This window comes from Zootermopsis nevadensis, unplaced genomic scaffold, assembly GCF_977971745.1.
Source record: "Zootermopsis nevadensis isolate Lab colony 2312 unplaced genomic scaffold, Znev_1.0 Znev_ptg000028l, whole genome shotgun sequence".
NCBI lineage: Eukaryota > Metazoa > Arthropoda > Insecta > Blattodea > Termopsidae > Zootermopsis > Zootermopsis nevadensis.
In genome coordinates this window covers 17113203-17137714 of record NW_028259160.1, presented here as the reverse complement: position 1 = coordinate 17137714, position 24512 = coordinate 17113203, and the positions used below count along the sequence as shown (strand labels likewise).

The 24512-nt window shown below is 41.5% G+C and overlaps 1 protein-coding gene across 6 annotated transcripts in view; it reads left to right on the top strand.

The window, feature by feature from the left end:
* Nucleotides 1-24512, top strand: part of Tomosyn (syntaxin-binding protein tomosyn) — a 95594-nt gene that overhangs the window by 9940 nt on the left and 61142 nt on the right. For all 6 annotated transcript variants that reach the window (XM_087356888.1, XM_087356889.1, XM_087356886.1 and 3 more), the window contains exon 2: nucleotides 11791-11888. In XM_087356888.1, the coding sequence (XP_087213014.1) occupies nucleotides 11791-11888 (98 nt within the window). The remainder of the gene's footprint in view (nucleotides 1-11790; nucleotides 11889-24512) is intronic.

The window sequence follows — 24512 nt, the reverse complement described above, 5'->3', positions numbered from 1 at the left end:
TCGTCAGTGGCTAACCTGAAAAAAGTAGTAAGTCTGTAACCAATTAGCTGACTGATGAACTAGGTAAATAATTAGTTACCTTAAAATGAAGTAGGTGGCTATGTGATAATTATCCAGACAGCTACATCACTAACCGTCTTACGATAGAGCTGCCGAAACCGGTCGTTATGCGTTGTCATGGAACAGTCTTGTTCCAACAAGATTTATTTTGGTATTTCTGTTATCAATTTATCGGTCTCCCGAGTGATTTTCTGTAGGTTTTATCGTAAAATTAATGTATTTATCCCTCGTTTGCTTAATCCAGTATATGAAAGCTTAATTTGAAGTGGAGAGAGTTTCTGAATTATGGTCCAAATCCTGACGTATGGAAGTGAGTACTTGATTTGAGCCCAGGATTTTGATTCTCTGACATTCAACAAATACGAAACGCGCTCGATGTTAACATGCTATGTCTTTTGTTTCTGAAGTGAGATTTTAGGTTCTCGTGGCGGCGAGTATGAAGATGGGTGTCTTATGGGTTTTTTTGGCCTTGTAGTCTGGTAGAAGTTTGCCGGTGTATGAGAATTTGCCTTCTGCCTCCGTGATGATGGAGGTATTAAGCACTTCCGAAACGTTGATCCCGTACCTTTCTAAACTGAAGTATTAGAGCGACGCGTGGTTTTCTCTTTGTACTTTTGCAGGGGTTCAGCTCATCCACACTTGGAGGCGACGTAGCATATTGACGAACGCAGAGCACCGTGCCAGTTAGGCAACACACCCGCCACTATCACTTTGCGGGTTAACTCTACATGCCTCGCAGGCGCACGAGATATCGACCCGATTGCACGTTGTTTTGTATACCCACGATGACGTCAAAGGCACGCACCAGTGACTAAATAGCGATTATGCTGTGGGTTTAGTCTTTCCGTCCGAAACCTGCATCCATGTTCATCGGCCGCGTTATTCTGCCTCGAAGCTTTTCCAAGTGGAACAATTTTCATTTTCATTGCTGTATTTTTTTTCTGAAATTAAACTCTGTGCTAATTTTCGTGTTCACTGGCCACCGTCGCAGTTATTATTATTATTATTATTATTATTATTGCCGTGTAGTCTAGTAGAAGTTGACCAACGTCTCATCGTACTGATGATGGAGGCAGCAAGGACCTCCGAATCTTCGGTAAACTACTACCAGACTACATGGTGCTGCAACCCGGGAGACAGCCGTTTTCGTACTTACCGCCGTGGAAACCTCAGATTCTAATTATAATTTTACTGCAGTGTATTCAAGAAGCGATGGGTTTTTTTTTTACGATACGTGAATTTGTGTCCTGTTCCCCTACTTAAAAGTTCAGGCGTATGAAATTCAATAGCAGGTCTGAAACTTTTCTTAATTGAATCTCACTTCTTCGTAAGTTTACTAGAAATTCTGAATCTGCTGCAAGCAAGAAATTAACGGGTAGAAAAAAAAATTGGCTACGACTCGTTCTTCTGGAATCACTTGGAAGCATTTTTCTCCAGAACAGATGTAATACTGCTATGACTCGGTAGATGGAGCGTCGTTTGTGGAAAAAAAAAGTCCTGCTTAAATTTCATTTCGACATTTAGGCAAGGAGAGGCTTTTTGATTTCATTCAAAAAAGGCAAACTAAAGTTTTATGAAACGCTGTCACGTAAAAGATATATTTTTTTACTTCGCTGGATATATCAACACGGTACCTCGGGTCCTAGAACTGACACACATATGGACGTTGTAATTATATTTTCTCTGCCAGTGATTTGTTATTTTTAAAATAGTTCTATTGGCTTAATATAATATTACCTGAAGGTAATTGCTTTATTCAGTTACCTGCAGTGATCGATTTCCTCTTGTCCCGCGGATGTTCATTTTTGAGTCCCGTGCTTATTGTGAGGAAGCTTCCGATACCGCAGTTTTAATTCTGTTGTAACAGGACATCGCAGGGTAATTATAAAGCGAGCCGGTCAAAACGCGTGTTCGGTCTGAGGCGTCGGTCCTGCCCACGGCTTACACGGGGATCGTGGGTTCGAACCTTACTTGAGGTCCGCATTTTTCTGTGTTGTACCCTTTGTAGATGGAGACCTTGTGATAGGCCGATCCCCCACCCAGCTGTCTAAACGGATTCATAGTTTCGAAAATTCATTCAGATTTGCAACAAAGCCATAAATCCTAATCCATTCAGGAGACTGAAGAAGATACAGAAATGACCTTGAGAATCCGTACGTTACCTTCAGCGTTATCTATATATTCATTAGCATCGTTCAGTGTTTGGGGGACTCCCAGATGAAGATGACCGCTTACCAGGAAGTTTCCGTACCAAAAATGTTGTATGCATTTCTTTGTTAATCAGAGTTACGTGTCTGACCACCATTTTCACCATCGTTGTAGTAATAATTGTATGAATCACGAATTTTTCTTTATCCTGTAAGATCCTTACTCGCTCACTTAATTAATTTCTATTCTTTTCGCGAGGATTCGATGTACTTTGTGTTCTACGTTCACAGTGAGTGACAATCCCGGAGGTTAATTAATTACGCACTTGGGTCGTGAGAGAGAGAGAGAGACTGTTGCTCTGCGGACAGCCACTTTGCGGTGCAAGACGTAAAGTTTTCCGTTTCGTCTACTTGTCGGCAGGTTTATTGACACGTCATCAATTTTTCAGACTCCCGGCTCTCACAACAAGACGTTCGTTTCCTACGAACTTCCTAAATCTAGTTCTGTGTTCCGTAATACGTCATTCGAAATGTAACATGCGCTTATTTAACTCCTTTTACACTTTAAATGCTTTGCCTTAGTTATAAAATAAAATTTACCCAGAATACAGAACCTCAGATCATACATTTCTCGTCTTTTATTCAATCCGAAGGCTCATCACCGTGTTCACAAAATCGTCTCAGCGGTCCCTGTCCAGAGCCAGGTGAATCCAGTCTACTACCTTCTGCTTTTTTAATGATTCATTTTAATATTATGATGCTGTATCACTTAATCACCTTAAACAAGTAACAATATCAGGTGAAGATTACATCGTCTATTTCCTGCTATCCTTTGTTAGTGATGAAACATTAAAATTACTTTATAGCATTGGATGACAGTCCTTGAGAAATTTTTAGTTTCTCAGCTGGTAAAGAAATCTCATGTCTTCTTTCGAGCCCTAAGATTCATTCCGTGTTCAGAAGAACTTGCATTTGAGGCCCATCTTGAATCGGACAGATGAATGGCGTCCACACCACGTCGTGTTTGTATCTTACATCGAAATGCACGTGGCGAAGAAAATAGATGGTCGTTATGTGTGGAAGTTGTGTTGTCTGAAATACGTGATCCTCTCACAGTGAAATGCGATCAGCTGAAACAAAATGAGAGCCCAGGGGATCCTGCAGTCTGTCTGTCCGTTGCTTTTAGTGCGAGGCCAACAGATGAATACGAGTGATTATTGTGGAGCGGGTTGGTCTAGCTGGCGCCTGCCGAGAGCTCGTCACGTCACCGGGGACGAACACACACGCACTTTCGTGTTGGAATGCGTGCGTCGATGACAAAACACGAACACAGAGCGAGAAAACTCAGATGTTTATCGTGGTTAAATTAAGAAACATGATGGGCTGGATTTGCAGAACACATGTTTCGCTCGAGATATATCGTTTATAAAAACTTATATTTGTGGTCTCGATGTATCTGTGTGGTTGATATCATGCTTGATCTACGTCTGTTTACTGTAATGAATTTTAACTATAGAATCTATTCGTCGCTGTGGAAATATTTTAACAGCGTGTGTCTTTAAATAAAAACCGACACGAAAATGGTTAACGAAGTAGATTGTGAGGTGTGAAGTGAGTAGAAGGAGCCCAAAATACGGGCCATTGGTTAGGTTACGTTGTGACTTAAGTTGTTTTGATTCTGCAAGGAACGAAACATCTTGCCCGAATGGAGTATCAGTAGTTGAAGCACAGATCCCGTCCATGAACTTACCACACAATAATCGATAAATCTGAAATATTCAGAGATCTTGTAGATGAGGATAATATTAAAATGGATAATCGGGAGGTAGAATATGCGAATCTACCTGTCTCAGGGTTCTGTTTAACGCGTTAATGAACTTTTGGGTTCTGTAAGAGACGGGAATTTCTTTACCAGCTTAGTAACTATTAGCTTCTGAAGGCGAACTGTGCTCCGTAATCACGCTTTACGCCAAGTAACCTGTGTGTTTGAGTCACTGTCGTTACACAGTTTACGAACCATCTAGTGTATTTTCTGTGTCTAGGTTTAATTTAAATCTATATTTTCGTTCTGTTCTCTCGTCTGTCTCTCGTGGCGTCATGCGAGATACGTTCTTCTTTAATAGCAAGTCGATTGGAAGTTCAGATGTTTCACTTTACGAAGATGAAAGTCTTAATTACTGCCCCTGGGATCAAATAAACCGAGAGTTTCTTCTAGTGTTGGGGCACAGAGAAGTTATTTTCAATTTCTTGTACTGAGTCGAATTCAATTATCCGTGTCTTCCACAAGCCAAAATACGTCTGAACTTGATGAAATTCTAAGAAAGATATTTTCCAATTAAAACGAAAAATATAATTGACGTCTTACGGTAACTTGCCACAAGGAAAATTCAGTTATTTTCAGTATCTTTTCAAAGAATATGAGAGTTGAAGCACTGTCCGTTGACATTTTTAATCTCAGTGTTCCGAAGGATTACAAGTTTTAATGGTAGAGATTCTAACTAGTATAGTTTAATCATAAAATCAAAATTTCCTTATGTCTCTTGTCATTTAATCCGTTTTAATTCAATAATAGAACCTTTAGGTATGGGTCATGAGTGTCGAAATTGTCTGTTACTTCCATTACTTATTTTCTTCATATGTCCCAGATCCACACCAATTTCTCCTTACTTTTGTCTGAGACATTTGAATCTGTCATTTTTCGTGACGACGAGTGAGAAAAATTTCGTGCTCACATGAAACGAGGCTTGAAATAATATTTTTGTGCGTAGGAACTCAGGTTTTCACGGCGGTGAGTCTGAAGATGGCGACTGTCTTCTGGGTTGTTGCGCCGTGTATTCTGGTACTCATCGCCCTGATGATGGAGGCAGCGAGAACCTCCGAAACGTCGGTAAACTTCTACCAGAATAAAACGGCGCAACAGCCTTGAAGAACAAAGCCATCTATCAATATTTTTGTGTGGTTTAGTTTTTTTTATAGTACACGAAGCTATGAAATATTCTAAATACCATCTCCCGAATTTAATCTGGTTTAAATTTCGTCATGATTAACATTTCAGTTTGTTACTTTGGATCCCAAATATCTGAACTTTGCCACATTTTCAAAATATTTGTCAGTCAGTTGTCCGTGTATTTCGGTTTAGGCCTAGAGTTGCACCCAGTTTTTATTTAACGCCCAACGTTCTTACTAGCCTATACAAAGGTGCACTACGTGGAACAGATTTTTAGTTTCCAAATTATAAACTATCCGCCTCTTCATGTAACGTACATAAATCATAGTTACATGATCACTGAAAGCTGTTTGTGAAAGAATTTGAAGCGCCTGTTCAGATCGTTTAGTCTAACCCGCTTTACACGCGCGGCGGAGAAGTTGCCGAATGCAAACGGCGTTCCGCTCACTGTTTATCGCATTCTCAAGAGTAAGATGAAAAATATCTCGGAAATAGTAACAATTTTACTGTTGCGGTTATGCTTTATGCAGTGTATAAAATATCACGGCCTTTTTAACTATTAAGAATATTCTATGCTTTGCAATTAACCATCTGTTTCATTTTCACCTGAATTCTGCTCCGAATTGACTAGAGATGTTTCGACCATTTGAAGCTGCCGCGGACATTTTTGCTCTTACAGGATGTGAACTGCGGATTAATTTCAGGGCCCACAGATTAGTCCCTTAATTTTTTTAATAATCGGTCTCTGTGAAGGGAGAAATCTCCTTGACCAGCGAAAGTATAAAGAAATTCAAGGAAGGTCTACCGTCGTGGCCTTAGAAGTTGAAACAAACTTCTAGCAGATTAAGAGCTACTACGCTGTCGGCGTGCCGTCAGAAACCCTCGCAGCTCAGTTTCCTGCCAGAGTCATGAAAAGGTTTCTCCTCGCACTTTTGTTTCTAGGAAATATGACTGCAACGTGGTGCAAGACCTTTGCGTCTTTATGGCGCTGTTTGGTTCAGTGATATTTAAGAAGTCTTGGTGGAACATTTTTATCCACTTTTTCTTACAATCCCTCCCCCCGCCCAACTCCTTTGTTACTAATTACTTTTCATACGACGTCCATTCCAGTTCCGCAATTTTCCACTTGCATTGTTCTTCTTGATATTACATTTAATTTTATCACTAAATAACCCGCTTTATTTTCTGAACGTAGTTTTATAGAGCAGTGATAATTATGTGTACCATCTGCTTTGATGTTTAATAACATCGCATTTCGCCCACATGTTATATTCGTTTGTGGGTTTAGGTTTTGCTTGTAATGAACAGCTCGATTCCCCCTGTGTGTTGACCGACTGATCCTGACCTGGAATATACTGTGTGTGTTGTTGAATTGGGACCAGGTTTTGAAAGATTATTTGTGTTGGTTTCAGTTGTTAAACTCTGTGAAGACGAGGCTCATTTAAATAATATTTAAAGATCCAGTCCATACCGCGAAGAGAACACAACTCTTCACCATTACAGTGATCAGTTTGTTAACGCTGTTTAAGAAAATAATCTCTGTTTACATTTAAAAATAGACGAAACCTGAATGCAAGTTGCAGACTCATGGACTTTTAAAGTATATGGTACATATAGTTACCGCTTGGCTTCAAGTATTTGTGCTTTTTATTTGGTTGTTTTAGTGTTTGTCAACGGATTCATGTGAAGGTTGGTAACAGATCCTTCTAAAATGTGGCAGAGTTAAAATATTTGTGGGCGATAACAAATGAGGTATGCGATGGGTTCGACACGCAGCTCGCAGGGGAAAGATGAGAGATACGTACACAATTTTTGTTTGTTTGAAAGTCTAAAGAGGGGATATCAGTCTGATGGCGCAGGCTAAGGTGGGATATTAAAATTAATCCTCATCATTAGGGTGGATTGGATTTATCTGGCTCTAGATAGGGACCGGTGGCGGGCTGTTATGGAAACGGCGGTGAACCTTTGGTTTCTGTCGTGTGAGGAATTTCTTGACTGGCTTCTGAGGAAGAACTCCTCTACGTGCAACGTTAATAATGACAGAAAAATATCAGTGAATGTTATCATGGAACGCAGAGCTCGTTGTCTGTTTGAATAGGCAGCGCTGTCGCAGTTTGAGGACCTGTGGAAACCTGAGATAAGACTGTTGTGTGTTGTTCTCTGTGTCACGATACGTGGCGCGTTGAAAGCAGGAGGGTTGCCTCCCGCACGGCGACGGTCGGCTCGGTCTCTGCTCGTCTGTAAGCGGAGCTGAGGATGCAGCTGAAGACCTCGTTGACGATTTCCCATTTATCCCCGTGTAAGGGAGCGTGGTTATGCATCTGGACCATGGTTCTCAGTTAGTTTTAATCGTGGAATTAATTTGGACATGTCGAAGAGCATCACACGATAAATTATTTATGTCTTCAGCTAGAAAATACCGAGGAAGTGACTATTTGAGGGGGGGACCTGAGGGGGGCGTATTAAAATTGGGTTTAGAGAAATACCTTATTGGTTTGTTGACTGCGTTCTACTGGGTCAGGATATTTTACAAGGACGGGCGGATCTTTGTATGAAACGGTAACAAATTTCTTGGTGTCAAACTGGGATTTTCTTGACAAGATTTGAGCTTCTGAAGATGGAGGGCCCGCCGATTGATCGGGGTCCATTTCCCCGCCAGTGCCAGCTCAGTCTGACGCCCCAGAACGTGATGTGATCCCATGGTTTCAGGATTTGAAGGGGTCCGAGGCGTTGCGTGCCGCTGAGGTAGACTGCGTGTGGAAGCAGATGGATGTGCATGGAAAATAGATCGATACGTCACGTAGAGAAACGTGTAAATAATGTACGTGGCATGTGGTTCATCTCGTTAGAAGCAAGCCGTTCTCAGATCGTGCCAGGGGCCCACCCAGCGTCGTATCCGATGGGTACCGGGGTCCTTTACCCGGGGCGTGACGCCTACCACTCACGCCATCTAGTGCCGAGGTTAGGAATGATTAGGAGCTATACTATCTCTCCCCCCAAGCGCCTACATGGCGTATAGTGGGATAGCTTTACCTTTTTTGTTTTGAAATGTAATTATTATACCGAATTTAGGTGATCGTGTGTAATTACCTAGGGGGCAGTTCCTGCACACCAGATGTTGTGATATTGTACGTAAGATGATCGTTGTTGTACAGTGTAGTACAGGAAAACTTCATTAAGGGAACAGCTTTTAAGATTATCCTTCATACCACGCAAAACACACCCGAGTACGGCAGTGTGTGTTAAAGTAAAGTTCTGTGTATGAATTTGGTGTGTTTGCCGTGGTTACTGAGATAATACGCTGCAAAGTAAGGTTGTCTTTGTAATTGCAAGGGGATTTCATTGTCCTCCGTGGATTTGCGTGTGTTATGAACGCGGGTTTAAATTAACAAACGAGAGCTCCGTATGTCTGTGTTTTTCGTAGTGGAAGAAAGGGACCGCATTAGAAAGGAGACTGTCCGAGCTGATGATATTTATTATCTCCCTCCGTAGACTGTCATTCGATGACTCTAAATCAATACCGCTTCTGCCCCGGCATTGGACAGCGTTTGTGTTTTGTTACTCGCTGCGACAGTTAATATCGAATTACAAAGAAAATAAACAACGCAGATTTCTATTATAGTATCGCTGTAAGTGGGAACAATAAATTTTGTTGCATAATGCTTTGTATTACCATTTAAAACATTAGCGGTGTCTTTGTTCTGTGATACAGATATGAAATGTGCGCATAGCAGAAGTAGCCTTTGGGCTGATATTGGGGGGGGGGGGGTGTTTGCAGCCCCTAAAACTCGTGTATAAATATATATATTTTTTAATTTTCGTACAGTTCGTAGCAAATTGAGGGGTGCACCGAACCCGAAATTCGCCGCTGAGTTATGGCATTCTTGCTTCGTATACGGAAGGTCCCGTGTTCGATTCTCGGCCGGGAGGCTGGATATCATGAGTAAGATTTTCGTTATTTTCCTCAGTACACTAATTCAGATGTTGATTTTAGCTAAATACCGAATTAATGGTTGTCAGTTTTACAAAGAAACTTTTTGATTTGGGTTTTGTTGGTTACTATTTAGGCAAAAGGACCTAGAAAGTTTTTGAGAATAAGAAAAGATTTTATGGGAAAATAATGTGAAAGGGTGAGAGGTTGAACAACACAAAGGAGAATGAGATTGGATAAAAAGGCGAAGAGAGGGAGGAATTATCAGAAGAAAGGAAGTTGACTTACTTACCGATAATTCTCCGCCAACTTCTTCGTGTTCTTCTTGGAATTGCCGTTGGCTTCGTATTGAAACTTCGTTAGATGTCGCAGATCACCGGCAATGTAATTATTCTAGGTTTAAACGGCCTGATTGTAGCCCGAGTTGACACAAAGTGACGTGTCTGTATGCAAACGGGATCGATTAGATGTCATTTCACGCTAAATAGGTTATGTCCTCCAGTCACTGAAGATCATTTCCTGCTGACGGGCCTGGCTACAGGTTGTTTCAGCGGGCACTTCGTTACCCAGGCGAATTTGGCTGAGTGACGTATTTATTCGTGTGTCTACTGTTCCATTTTTCAGTCATGGCCACCTTGGTTGCGCGCGTAACGGACCGGCTCATTTAAAACATTTACTTGTATGTGGAATTTTAAAAGACGTTTCTCCGGACATTGTCATTTGGTCACGCCATTAACGACGTCATCTGAACGAACCATCAAAATATAAATGTGTGTCTTGAACTCTATTTTGTTCCCGACATGTTTCGGCTGACCTCGGCCATCATCAGGGACAAAACTTTTACTGCCTACAAAACGTGTTCCCTTTTAAATTATGGAATAGCATGATAATAATCTGTACACGGTTTACCCAGAATTATTTTTCGTGTTCATCACTGTATGGCTTTAAACTCATACGTTTCGGAGGACCATGCTGCGACCATCATCAGGGCGATGAAACGTCGTTAAACTTCTGTCAGACTACAGGTCGTTACAATCCAGAAGACAGCCATCTTCGTACTCAGATTCTACAGTTATGTAAATTGTGTGTAGGTTAATTATAACAACATTTATGTATTGCCAATGAACACGTTTTGAAGCGATTGAGTAGCAGGCAATATGGGAATATACTGTTTTTCAAACACCCTGTATAGACGAACTTCATAAAGATATTACTGCTCCCACGTGACCCGACGGAGTTGCCCTACGTGGCCACACTGCAGACGCTGTCCTGAAACCCTATCGAGCGAAGACGAACGAACGTTTGCGTGGCGGACTGCGTTGAGGGTGTGACTCCTTGCATCCGCTGTGTTATTATATTGCACGTGCGGTGGGGAAAATGGTTTTTCTTTCCCGTGTTTTATCTGCGGAATCACGAGGAAGATTTTGTTGTGTGGATTTACCTTTTCTTTACCTGAACGCAAAATTGTTGATAACTGTGAGCAGAAGAATGAGGGGAAGACGGAAAGAAGAGACAGAATAGAAGGGGAGGGGAAAATTTTAAAGCGAAGAAAAATAAGAGATTTTTAAGTAGGAGAAGAGAAGCGAGTAGAAACGGAGTAAGACTTCTATCAAACCACACTTCGCAGCATCCCAGAGGACAGTCATCTTCAAACAAAAATTGTTCGCAGGGCGTCTCTTCAGCTTGACCTTTGACTTACGAAATCGGTCCGAACGAGACGTGATGGGACAGACATGTAGCACGCACACAGTTTATATTTGAAAACGCCAAGGAAAGGAACGACATGGACCAGCATTAAAATGAGTCTTTGATAAGTATAATCTGAAGATGTGTACCAGATCCAGTTGACTTTGTATGGGGTCCAGTGATGATCCTTCGGTTTGCAGCTGGGATCTTCTCGATCACCTGAGCAAATACGAACAGATCAAGGAATAAGTTTGTTAGATAGCGTACTTTGTATGTGGGTGACAGATCGTGTCAGCTGTCAGCGCAGAGAGCGAGCCGACACAGTTACGCTGACGTATTTACAGCGTCCTCGTGCTTTGACGTCATCAGATATGTCCTACATTCCTGTCATATATACGTAACCTGTTTCTCTGTTCAGCTTCCTTTCACATCGGATTCTGCGGCAACGAAGAGGCTTGTCTACGTTCTTATCAGGGCGGATAATGTATTCACAGCGTCATTGGCCCGTTTCAAATGTAACGATTGAAAATCTTACGTCTTTTTCGAACGTCCAGTCTGTTGAAGAATCACAAAGAAACGTAAAGACTCATATTCAGATATTATCTTCAAATGTTCGAGATGCTGGATGAGATTTCGGGTTCTTATGAAGATGACTGCCTTCTTGGGTGATGGCGTCGTGTAACCTGGTAGAAAGTCACTGACGTTTCGACTGTGCTTTCTGCCTCTATCATAAGGGCGATGATAGCACGCGCATTGTGTCATTCCTCCAACACAATTCTTTCATACGCCGGGATAAATTACGCGGACGTATAGTAAAGAGAAGAATTTATTTAATGGATACGTTTTCTGTTTAAAGTCTAATAAGCGAGAATTAGTTTGCTTTTATACGTTTTGGTTAATTTGCAGATACTGTGCGTGATATTGGCTCTGATTCAGACGTAAAAGTAATCCACGGGACTTTGTAATTGAGACCTGGCTCTGGACCCGAATTAACCTTGCTGTTCTTTTTTTTTTTACAGACTTTCCGACATGGGTTCCCGTTCCAGCCGACTGCTATAGCTTTTGATCCAGTGCAACACCTGCTGGCTGTCGGAACCAAGACTGGCTCTCTCAGGCTGTATCCTTTCACGTATTTCTGCATGTAAGTACACGAACTAGCGAATGTACCCTTCTTAAACGCATCTTACACCCCCCCCCCAAGGACGCAGATGGTCGTGCCAGTGTAACATGCCGTTGCCATGGTAACTAGGTCTGGCGTTTTAAACCTTTCTCGCCCTGTCATACCTCGAGGGCATAATTGTTTTGGCCGTGGTGTTACTGTATGTTCCGGTATGCCCCCCACAAAAGTAGGTGGCCCCCTTGGAACACTGACGACACATTTTTAGGGAGTCATGACCATTGTTTTGCGGCATTTTCACGAAGGATTAAGTTATTTGGAGGTCCTGTGTGTGTGTCCTCTGTTTTTATTTTCAGAAATGCTTTGGTGATTTAGACTAAGTTTGTTATTTGGCTCCTACATCAGAAGTAGAACGGATTTGATGTATATTCATGTCGATCTAACATGAAAGCCTGCTTTACACGAGGTTCCAACAGAAGTTCTTTCAATTGAATAAAAATTTTCTTGGATATTATCCATCGTCTAGTAAATATAAAACGTAAAACGACGTTTCGGAGATGGGACTCTATCTCCGTCTTCAGGTTCCTACACAGTTGGGCCCACTAGATAGAGCTAATCCCTATCTCCGTTCCGAAACGTCGTTTTACGTTTTATATTTACTAGACGATGGATAATACCAAAGAAAATTTTTATTCAATTGACTCTTTACCATCGTCAAGAAGTTTTAGAAGTTCTTTCATTCTGGAAACTGAGGTCTCTGTCATACAGTGCGCGCGAGCGACGGAGATTAAACTCGAGTCCTTCATGAGATATGCAACTTCTGTTTCAGTGTTTCGTATGTTTGAGGAAATAATATTAAAAGGGATGAGGTCTGATTTTCTCACGGCGGCTTATATGTCATCGATCGTCGTCTGGTTTGTGACGTCATATTAACTTACAGGTAGATACAAACGTTTGGGAGTAATCCTGGAAGCAGGTGGTAGGATGATATTAAAATTGGGTTGAATCGGGATTTTGTGGACACGGTAATGAACATCCGAGACCTATAAAACTGTGAGTTTCTCGACCAGGTAAGCGACTATAAACTTTTTATACACGATATTTCGTGTTAGGCGAAGAACGCAGACTGAGGGTGTCTGTGAGCGGGGTGCCGAGGGGAGTATTTTGACCTGAGAGGGATGAAGGGACAGGATGCTGGAGAAAATTACAAAATGAGGAGCTTCATAATTTTGACTTTTCACCAAATATTATTGGGATGATGGCGGGACATGTAGCACGCACAGGGAGATGAGAAATACATGCAAAATTTTCGTTCAGTAGCCTGAAGGGAAGAGACCACTTGAAAAACCTAGGCGTAGATGGGAGGACAATAAAATAGATATTAAAGGAAATAGGGTGAATGGGGTGTGGATTGGACCGGTGGCGGGCTCTGGTGGTCGCGGTAATGAGCCTTTTGGGTGCATGAAGATCGGGGAATTTGTTGACGAGCTGAGCGTACTTCTTGCTTCCGTTGTGGTAGTTAAACTTTTTAAGACAACCTCCGCGCTGTTGTGTTCATAAGATATTAATCTGCATCTGGCATCCGCTTGTTTTCGTAAGTAATGCTCCCGCCCTAACGCCCAAACCTCATGATTTTTTAAAATCTTAATTTTCTTTTTCTCTCTTCTCGTTGCGTTCAATATTACACTTCGACCGACGCGTCACCCCGTCTTATTCTTGTTCTAGACAATGTCATACATAGTTTAGGGTCGGTAGCGGCGCCTTGCGTTCAAATTATTCGCACAGCAGTCACGTACTGATATAGGATTTGTAAACCAGAACGAGTTATCTCGTTTATGACAGTGTAAGAGTTAACCTATTAGGTCTCATCTGGTGTCGAACTCGGGATGCGTGGTCTACTTCCGCGCCTTTCTCACCCCTTCACAATTGGCCACAGGATAATGTTTCGTCGTTAAAGTTTCAGGCGACTTCCTCGTTCCTCGCCCGCGGATAATGGAACCGGAGAGTATTTATGACCAGTCACTCCACCCTTCTAGGTAATGCCACTGAACGTCGCACTGCAGTAATTAACACCCTGCGCGCCAGGGTTCAGGCTTCGACTCACGGTCCTGACAAAGCTTTCGTGGTTTTCATCAGGTTCTCCTACCTATTTCCGAAATGAAGGTGGGATTAATCACCGGACACTTAAAATTGCGTGATCTTACGGTCTGAAACATCTTTAACTTGCGTCTTCTTTAAGGCACTTCGTGTACCTTACTCTTGTTGATATACTGTAAGTCCGACTTCGTATTATTGCTTAATTGCTGTACCAGAATTTCGTTGCTTTTGCATGTTCCAAAGAAGTCAAAAATTGTTTTTTTTAAAGCTCTGAATCACTACCGTTTAGGCAACCCGCGCAACATCTGTGCTAGAGAAGTTTCGTCAGAGCACGGCGTTTCGCGTCTGGGTACAGGAGTTATCTGTTTTGAGGTTTAAAACACAAATTAATTATGTAAATCACACACGTCTTTGTTGTTGCACGGAATTTTGTACCAAAAAATAGGTTTATTTCTTTAGTAGTTTACCTTCTGTTGATAAGATTCCGTTTTTTTTACCTCACGTCAGAATACGTTAAAATGAACCGCCTGTAAATTAATGTTTGCTGCATCCACAGCTAAGAGTATTAACTCTTATTTAACGACGTACATATTGCGACAAAACGCTTTATCTGAACTCTGCAGCCCGTTTTGTGAACGTAATGTTTCGTGTTGGCCGCCTTGTCTTATCGCTCTAGGTGTTCTCAGGTCTATCTGTGCTGCATCAGCTGCTTTCACGATCGTGTGGTCACGTAAGCTTGCGAGAGTTGTATTGACCCATCCCCATCTCAGACTGAGTTACGTTCATGTGTTTATCGAGATTTTATTTCAGCGCGTCGGAAACCGTACAACTCGGTAACCTACATCAGCTGTTGTCCGCGCTCCAACTCCGCCGTGTACGCAGACGTAGGAACTGCGTTGAATCTGACGATTCCGACAGTAGAACAGTGGATTCTAGTGGCATTACTATAAATGCTGTATCAACTGCTGATGTTTTATCCGTAGCGTCCAGAATTATAAGATATGAAGATGACTTTTCTCGGTTGTTACGCTGTGTGAAGTCTTGTAGAAGTTTAACCACGTCTCTAAGGCAGAGAGTAGTCGGAAGGTATCTCTGAAACACATGTAAATTTCTGCCACATTTCACTAGACGTATTTATATCTACCGTCGTGAGAGCTTCAAGTCTCGTGTAGTGTAACAGTGCCACATCTATAGTTCCTGCCCGTTCCGCTAGATAATGGCTTTAATAAGATTCTAGCTCTTTATATGCGAGATAAAACGTCCGTACTGCTTCCCTGTAACACTTCGTTTTGAGTTATTTTATGTGTGTGGAATGCACATTCGAGACTTGGATGGAAAAAATGAGAGAAACCATTTTAAAACTATTGTGTATTTAACTTTTTCAATCTCGTTTCATATTTTCGTCTTTAACAGAAACATGCTCGTTCTTCAGACACTCGCCCTTCCACTGTCTTCCATGCAGCTGCAGGACCACAGTAAATTACTAGGTCGCTCATAAAGCAGTGAATTCAGAAACGGGGAAATTGTTTCGGAACATTTCATGAAACCGCCATTACGAGGCTTTTTTATTTCCGGACTTTAATATCGCGTCATTACATTTTAGTGGCGTATGCTTAAAAGCAGGATCTGGCGTCGTGACGCCTTCACAAAACTCTGGTGGTTGTAGTCTGCTGGAAAATGTCAGCATGTTTTATATTGCTCCAAATATTCACGTAAAACTCAGAGAGGCGGAACGCTTTAATTCAGCTTTGTCGCCAGTCCGTTCTCCGATTTTGCAGTGGAACCGGAATAAGAGTGCTGATTGGAAGTTTCGTAATTAACGGGCTCTTTTCCCATTAGGAGAAGCTTCTGTGAGCTGTTAGTTTAGAGCGTAACGGTAGGTTAGTTACTTAGCTGGCTGGCCAACCGTGCCGTATCTCGGATGGTTAGTCGCTGGCTTCTCATCACGAAGGTCCGGGTTTATGGTCGACCTGGGCGGAGGTCTCGTGTTTCTACTCGTCCATTGCCCTTATTGTCATGGGTCAGACTTTAAAATACTTTCTAGTTTCACCTCACCTCATTCCTGTCAGTGGATGAACGGGTAGTACTTCTGTTCTGCAGGTAGATGATTAGATATTCACAAGATCACAGCTTTATTTCAATAATTCAAGATTTTTCTCAGTCACTCCACACAAATGCTTGGATATTCGTTGTCCGTTTTTTATTTAACGGCGCTCAGTAGCTCACACTGTATATTGTCGGATGATAAGATGATTAATGATTTGGAAATGACGTGGAATTAGTCGTGGTGTAATTTAAGTTAGTATCCCGGAGTTTTCCTGGAGGGACTGAGGGAAATTATAAAAAATTCTGGTCAGGATACCCGGCCTCCGGGCTGAGATTTGAACACGACCTCCCGAATAAGAAGAAGTCCCTACCCCTCCTCAATCGATTGTTGTTACACTTCTAAACCTCGCCACTGTCATCTTCATATTCGTCGCCGTGAGAACCTTAAATCTCACACGCGGTTTCCGTAATATTCTCCAGTCCCAGGGAGGCGCTTAAAACTCCTTCCGTGCATAAGCACCTTTTCATTTCGTTGTGTACTGTGCTTGTTTTCGAATCGTGCGTAAACGAGGCAGTCAGCGTAGAATTAGTCATTAGAAATTAGTCATCATTTCAAATTCTGATGACACATTTGGGCACCTGGTCCGTAATTAATTTTCAAAGACATCCAGGGGTTACGCCGATCGTAGAAGGCGGACTTATCGGGAATTTTGCGAGTGTAACGCACGGATTGGAAGTAAATCTCCTTTTGAGGCTAAGAAGTCCTCTCGTTGCACCGTATATCACGGCTCGTAAATTGCCAAAGGATTTTTTTTTCTTGTTTCCTGCTCCTGAAGCACATCTTGTTCGCATTTCGTTTCTTTATTCCTTCCTTCCTGCCCGCGTTACGACGCGACACAACACAACAGCCAGCGTGAAGTGCAATTTCCGAAACATTCCGTCCCTGTGAGATATTGGATAATTCAACATGTCTGACAGGTTTCCTTTTTCGAACCTACCTGCCTACGTAAACTTTGTTTACTTTTCCGGTATTCGTCTGTTTTTTTGAAATCGGACAGGGTGGTCGGTCGCTAGCTGAGTTAGTGCCCATACGATGGGCTCACACGTGCTCCAATTCTTCGTTTCCCATCGCCATTTTTGAGGTTCGGAAATCGTGACGTGTGTACACAAGAAGAAGGATGGAAGATTTCCTTCAGTTTAGAGCGCACAGTGTCTGGACGGCTTCGTATCCTTACAAATGTGTGTTTTGATGTAGCAGTTACATTTGCTTCTTACGAAATTTTGTCCTCAGATATCACGTGTAAATATAGCGTCTTAGATCTCATTACTGAAGGATCCCTGTATTGATGACATAAGTTCATGTAAATACTATTTGGAAATTCAGTTCCTACCTCACAGAAAACAATGCGTCTCTGTGACAACGATCAGTTGATAAATTGGTCAACGCTGTTTGTGAAAATAATCGCTGTTTACTCTGATAACCACAGGAAACCTATTAATACACTGTATATGAAAAATACGGAGTTAGTGAATGTTAAATCATGGGGTACATATAGTTAACCGCTGTACTTACGAAAGACTACATAAAATGTCTTGAGTTCTTTTACATGTGTTCATCAATGACCTCTATGCACTCATTACATGATTTTTACCACATAAGATTATCATCCACTTTAATTCTACGGTCACTTTTACTGAAACCCCGGTTCGTTCGATCACACCCCTTAATTTTCATTTCTGGGGCTGCGTCAAGAACAGAGTTTGTGTCCCTCCTCTGCTGCAGTTATTACGGGAACTGCGATGCGTAAATGAGTGTCTTGAAGATACGTTACGAAGTTGTATTGATATGGAATATGTATCATATATTCGCGGAAGCCGCGTCGAACACGTACGAACATAACCTGGATGCTGGACAACTGTTAAGGAGCGATTCTTGTGTCATTATGTGACTTCAATAAAAAGTTATAAGCCTTTTAAATTTTACCTTTAATTTTTACTCACCCTGTATATGGTATTTGAAGACTGTCGGAGTTGCGTTCACATTGCCATGTAATGTGTTTGGAAGGAAGGTTAGGCTATTACGACGTTCTTTGACAGTGTAACAGACCACGCCCCACGGCGTTACCTTTCATCTCGTGGAAGGAGAAGACGAACGCTTTAATTGGAGCGGCACAAAGGTCCAAAGTACTTTGAGGCTCTGTTCGCCTCAACCACTCAGTTATTCGTACACTTGGGAACTGTAGCGGTGTGTTTTGTGGTCAGCGTCTGTTCACGTAAACGGACCAATGTCAAAAGTGACCGAATTTAGCGAGTCATTAAGTTTCGCTCTGATTCGTTTGTCGAAGGGAACCATAATTTGGCATTTGAATAAAAATCTTCTTGGATATTATCCATCGTCTAGTCAATATATATTATCAATCATCGTCAAGAACTTTTAGATTTGACATAATTTGGCATGGTTACTGTCTCTGCTTATATGCATGTTATGTATACATACAAACAAACAAAATATAACTTGAACCGTTTCTATCTATGGTTCTAGACCCGGGGAAAAAGTTCACAGACATTGTGAATTTACTTCTGACACATATAAAACTTTTTCTCGCTGTTTGAGTAACTGATATATTTTTCTCGTAAAACTACTTGAAAAGCAGTAAAGTTTCAGAAGTGGGTGACAGCGTAACCCATTAAGTTCTGTCACTGGTCAAACCATATATTTTGCACTGTTTGTTCGCTTTCTGCCATCACTTCATCACTTTTATTAATGATGGCTTCGCGCATTGAAATGTTGCTGTCGACACGACAGTGTGAAAAGACTCGTTGAAATATGAGTTGACCGACGTTTCATCGTGATAATTCAGGCAGGAAACATTTTTGTAACACCAAAATACACAGCGTATCATCTCAGAAGACTTCAGAATGAATGTTTGTTTCTTATTGGCCGCTTAGTCTGTAATAGAATTTCCACCGACGAAATTTTTGCAATTCTTAATCATAGAAATGTTTAACGCAACGTGTCTGATAGACGCGTTTGTGATCTGTTTACACACAAAATTGCTATCTTCAGTGGTTCATCACGTGTCCCAGTGTAATGGAAGCTGATGGATCTCTGGAGGTCGCCATGTTGTTGGTATACAAACAAATGACGTTCATGAAAATTACACGTTCTTCACAAGATACATACATCACCCTATATTAACAGGGATAGTGTCAATTCCACCTGAGAAGTTCGCATGTCGGTATTATCGATTGTAAGAAATACAAATGTGAAGTGATGTGGAGGCATCTAGTGGAATGTTGCACGTAAGAATGGGTCTCTTAGTTCGAAACTTGGTGACAGGCACGCAAACACACACGGGCGTTATAAAGTTTGCTCTAACTTTTAGAACTTAGTGGTAACTATGTGTTCCACTTACCTTACACTTAGTTATAGATACATTTTGTAGGTTTAGTTTGATTCTCAGTTTAAACAGCGAATGTTTCCTTAGACAGCATTAACCAATTGGTGTTTGCAATGATGAAGTGTTTTCTTTGCGGTACGGACTGGTTTCTTAAATATTAAAGTGCTTCAAGTGAATAAGATATGAGGAGGGATGCAGAATTTTATATTTTAAAGTTCCGACCTATTTTAATAGATTTTCTCAGCTATGCATCATCCTACAAAAAAGAAATAAAGAAAATCAAATTAAGATTTAATAATTTTACTTGGAAAATTTTTCAGTATCTTGTATCGAACGTCATCTACGTCATTTAGCATTCCTGCGTCCTGTTCTGGGGGTCCCGGTTTCAAATATCGACCCAGATACCGATTTTATGACTGGTTTTCCTCAGTCCCTTCAAAGCAAATTCTGAATTATTACCTTAAGTTAGGCCGCTTCCTTCCATATCCGCTCTATTTTATGGTCCCTTGCGCCTAATCATACTATCACCAGGCGCAATATCGACTGAGATAACTGACGGCGTCGTTAAACAAGCCGTAGCTGTAGATATGAGGTGTATTGACTTCCTGGCCTGCCTTATAACCATTTATATATCTTTTTTCAATAAATATTTCTCTCTGGAATCATTTTAGTACATTATACTCTTGTCCTGTATACTAGCAGACGTGTACTTCTATTTACATTTCGCATTACTTTAATGGTTTCGTGTAAAATTGGTTTTTCATTTTATACATCTCTGTTACATATATTATGCATTCTCTTAGCTATTGCTCGCCTTGTTTATTTAAACCTGCGTTACAGCTTTTATTATTGTTCCATTATTTCGCGTTCCGAAATATGCGACGGGTCGTATCCCCGCTTGTTACAGACAGGATGAGCACCCTTTGCTTTTCCGAAAGTCGCTTCTAAACCGTTAACCGTTTGAAAGCCGTCGCGTCTCTGTTGAGCCATTGGCTGTTGCCGTCTTGTGCGACAAATTAAAACAATAGACGATCGTAGTGCGAGCAGTCGTTGCTGGGACGCTTGCTTGAAACTTCAACTGTTTTATGGACCACGAAATGTCCCTCGCACGACGGAAGATGGGAAAATAAACCAAACGCATTTTCTTAGCTGGGATAAGGTTGTTTATTTGTTGTATCTTTCGTCGAGTGTCTGCGTCACATCTGGCCAGTTGCACGCCAGCTCTCGTTTGTAGCGTAGGAATTCTGCGGTTAATGAATATTGATTGGGTTTGTGGTTAGAAGGCAGGCCCGGTTTGCTATTCGTGTGTTCGTTCTTCTGTTATCCTTATTTCGTTGGCATTTTTGTTTTTGCTTTGTGTCCAACTATCTTAATTCTGTCTATTCCTTTTATCTTCTTTGTTTTTTTTACATTTATTTATATTTTATTTTTTCCGTTACTGTCATCTGTCTTTTCTCTTTGTTTTCTGTTCTGTCTTTGACATGCGAATTTTTTTTGCTGGTTTTTATTTATTTATATTTTCCCTCTTCTCTCTACATTTCTGTGTGCTTCTTTTCAAACCACATCTGCACACTCATATTCAGTTTACAGTTACAAACATAAACCTCTTATCGTGTATATTCTGGTTCGAGACCCTGCCAGGGTAGGATAGTGACGAGGAATACGTATTTTAAGAGTTATTTCAGAATGGGGAGATGTCAGAGTCCCTACTCCGTAGACCTGATGAACGCAATTGACGATACGAAGCTAATCACGAAACGGGAGTACGGAAGGAGAGACACCCAGGTTTCTTATGCACTTCGGGGCATGAGAACAAGCTGTTCCCCCCACCAGAGGTTTGTTCAGATCATTACAGTGTTCCATAGCTTTCAACAGAGCTTAGTAAGTTGTCAGTGAAGTTCGTGGTCTTACAACTTCGCCTGTAAGAGAATTATGAGCTTAATTTTCCGCGAAATTACCCGTAAGCTCACTTAATACTTCTAAATTGATTTTGTGATGGTGACCCAAGTCTTAGTACAGAATTAACTTCGGTACAGTTGTCACCTAATTTCCTGAGGCGGCACAGAACGTCTCAGCTGTTCTATGTGGTCAACTGAATAAAGGCACAAATACAGACTTCCGTAAGCCATTTGAAGAAAACTTATTAATTATGAAGACGAATTATATTATTGAGGCTGAAACCGTAGTCTCGTAGAAGTTGACCTGTCGCCCTGATGATGGAGTCACTGAACACCTCTGAAACGTCGGTCATGTTCCATGACACTGCATGGATCATTATCCCAGAAAGTGTCAGGATCAGGAAAACAAAAAATTACATAATTCCTATATAATTCCTCAAAAACGTGTCATCACAAGGATAAATGTGACCGCAGATCTGGAAGGCATTGAGAAAACTTTTCCCTAGGGGACGAACATGTGTACAGGGTGTTCGAAGAAAAAGACGAATTTTGAATCCAAAAGAAAGGTAGAAAACGTGAGGCTGGAGAAAATTGCACAGTGATTAGCTTCATAAATGAAGTTAAGCGTGATCATATGGACAATGCGTATAGCATGCATGGGCGAGGTGAGATATTCCTGAACGGAATTTCTAGGCGTGGATGAGATGATATTATTATTATGGATAAAAGGGAAGGGTACAGACTGGATTCATCTCACTCATTATCGGGGACTGGTGGCGGACTCTTGTGAACACGATAATGAACCTTTGGGTAAAGCGCGGTCTTGGCGTGATGCTGACCGCTCACCCCCATGTACTGCCGAGGTCAAGAATGAGTAGGAGCTATACCTCCTCTCCCCCCAAGCGCCTACATGGCTCATAGTGGGACAGCTTTACTTTACTAAACGTTTTGTGTATCGATTAATGGCTAATATTGCACATTACTGCCAGTGAGGCAGCCTTTACAGAGTAACAGAGACATTGTTTTGTTAAAATTTGTCCACTGTTGTTGCATACAGAATTAGGTCTGCCTCGCTACTTCACCTGATAACGTCGTCTTCATATGAAATAACTCTCTTGCTGGAGATGCCAGTGACGTCACATTATAAAAAGCGTGGTCGAACGTCTGTGTGGCTCCGCCTTGCTCGCCGCCACCCGCAGTGCAGAGGAGACTGGTCTATAGTGGCTGGCAACTACGTCAGGCCACGTCTTCCTCGTGCATCTCGTTCGATGTTTAACGTATTCATTCGAGGAGAGCCTGAAACGCGAATTGTGGCATCGTCTGACTCAGATTTCAATTTGTTTTCCTCAGTCGCTCTATTCGTGACATATTCGTCTTCCGAACTGAAAATCGTCGAATTTAGATTTCGCCCTTTTGTGTTCTTTGTGACTTCGACTTCGCGAGAAGTTGAAATTGAAATTTTCGAATTTCTGAACAGCGCCTTGTGGATAATATATTTTTTTTTGGCAATGAAGACCTCCGGCCCTGATTTTAATCATGTTTTGGTATAGTTATTTCTTAACAAGGAGTAATTTTTGATCCTACGTTGTTTTTTGAAACGAGCTTCAAAATCCACTGTCTCCTCGCTGGAGGACTGTTTATTTTTTTGGCTTCGTGGAATGTAAAAATAAAACACCTTGGAAGATAAAAAGTAGAATAACACTGTGTGGACATATTTCTAAAGAATGAGCAAAGAGAGAATCCCCGAGAAGGAAAAGGGAAATACCCCTGGGGGTGACAGGCATTTGGGGGGGAGGGGCAGCAGATTAGGAAAGATGTCACACAGAAGAAGGGAAGGAAGGAATTGTGGACGAGGTGAAGTTGGGAAGGAACACAGATGGAGGGAGAGTCTTGTTTCTTACGTGACCTACATAAAGTGAAATCGTTTTAGAAAGAATAAAAGGAAATGAACAGTAAATTAAATTATGTATCCGCAGTGTATTACCTGGTGCTCATTAGCTCTGCCGAGGGCTGATTTGTATCTGCAGTAATTTAACATCAAGGTCAGTAAAGTCGCAGAGAGAGAGATAACATTTGGAAAATGAAGAGGTATTTCCCGAGTGCCCCATAAAATCGCGAGTCAGCTGACTTGAACTTCAGCGTGTAAATGCGACCTTTTAGGTTAGGTTGTTACACGAGTGTCTGTGGAATGAAAGGGATCGTTGCGAGTGGTCGGTTCGAGTTTTATTACGCGTTCTTTGCACGGAGTGAATGTAAACGAATGTAGGACTGGCCATGTTAGTCCTTCCGTGTCTGTCTGGTAACAAAGGTGAATACGGTAACCACAGAGAAGAAGGCAACCATAGTAACCGATGTAAATATGTAATTGTTGTAGCCTTCATAACGTAACTATGGTTACGTTATGAAGGCTCCCGTAGGCAAGGCTTGGGACTTGTTGTTAACCATGATGACGTTAGGTTAGGTTAGGTTAGGTTAGGTTATGTTATGTTATGAAAGGCTGAGTAAGGCTAGACTGGAGTAGGTTGGACTTCGTATTAAGAATCCATAATTTGCAAAGGCCGCATGTGAAAACTGTGAATATTCTGATACGGATTATACGTTTGGAGTCTTGTTTATAGTTTGTTTAGACTGTAGCTTTGTCATTTCTGCTTAGAGTCCGTATTTTCGCGGGTCGCTTGACGGGAAGGGCGTTCGACTTGTCCGCCTGAGAGGTTTCACCGATCACCGGAATCTTGGTACATTTGCACTAGAGCGGAGCACTTTTAACTATTGCGATGTACCTGAAGTGTATAGTAGTAATTGATTTATCAATAGTACCTGTCTGCAATAAATGAATATCGGTGCTCAAAATGCGCACTCTCCGTGTGTTAAGGTTTCCCTGATAAAACAAAGAATGAACGAACGATGTTGACACTTTCATATGTTCCATGTCAAGTGGACATTTCTTTGGTTTTAACTGCGTTTGTACATTTTTGTATAAAAGGCTAATTCTGTCTGATGGCGTCAGTGCTTTGCGGTTTAATGTATAGACGCAACGTGGCGGATAATTCTATCTGTGCGCTCATTAATGATGTCCTGTGAGTTCAGGACGAACCAGAATTAATCCTTGCATGAATAGGCTTACTAATTAGCCTGTATGACGTCACCACTGTATGGAGACATACGTATGAAGGTTCCAGGTT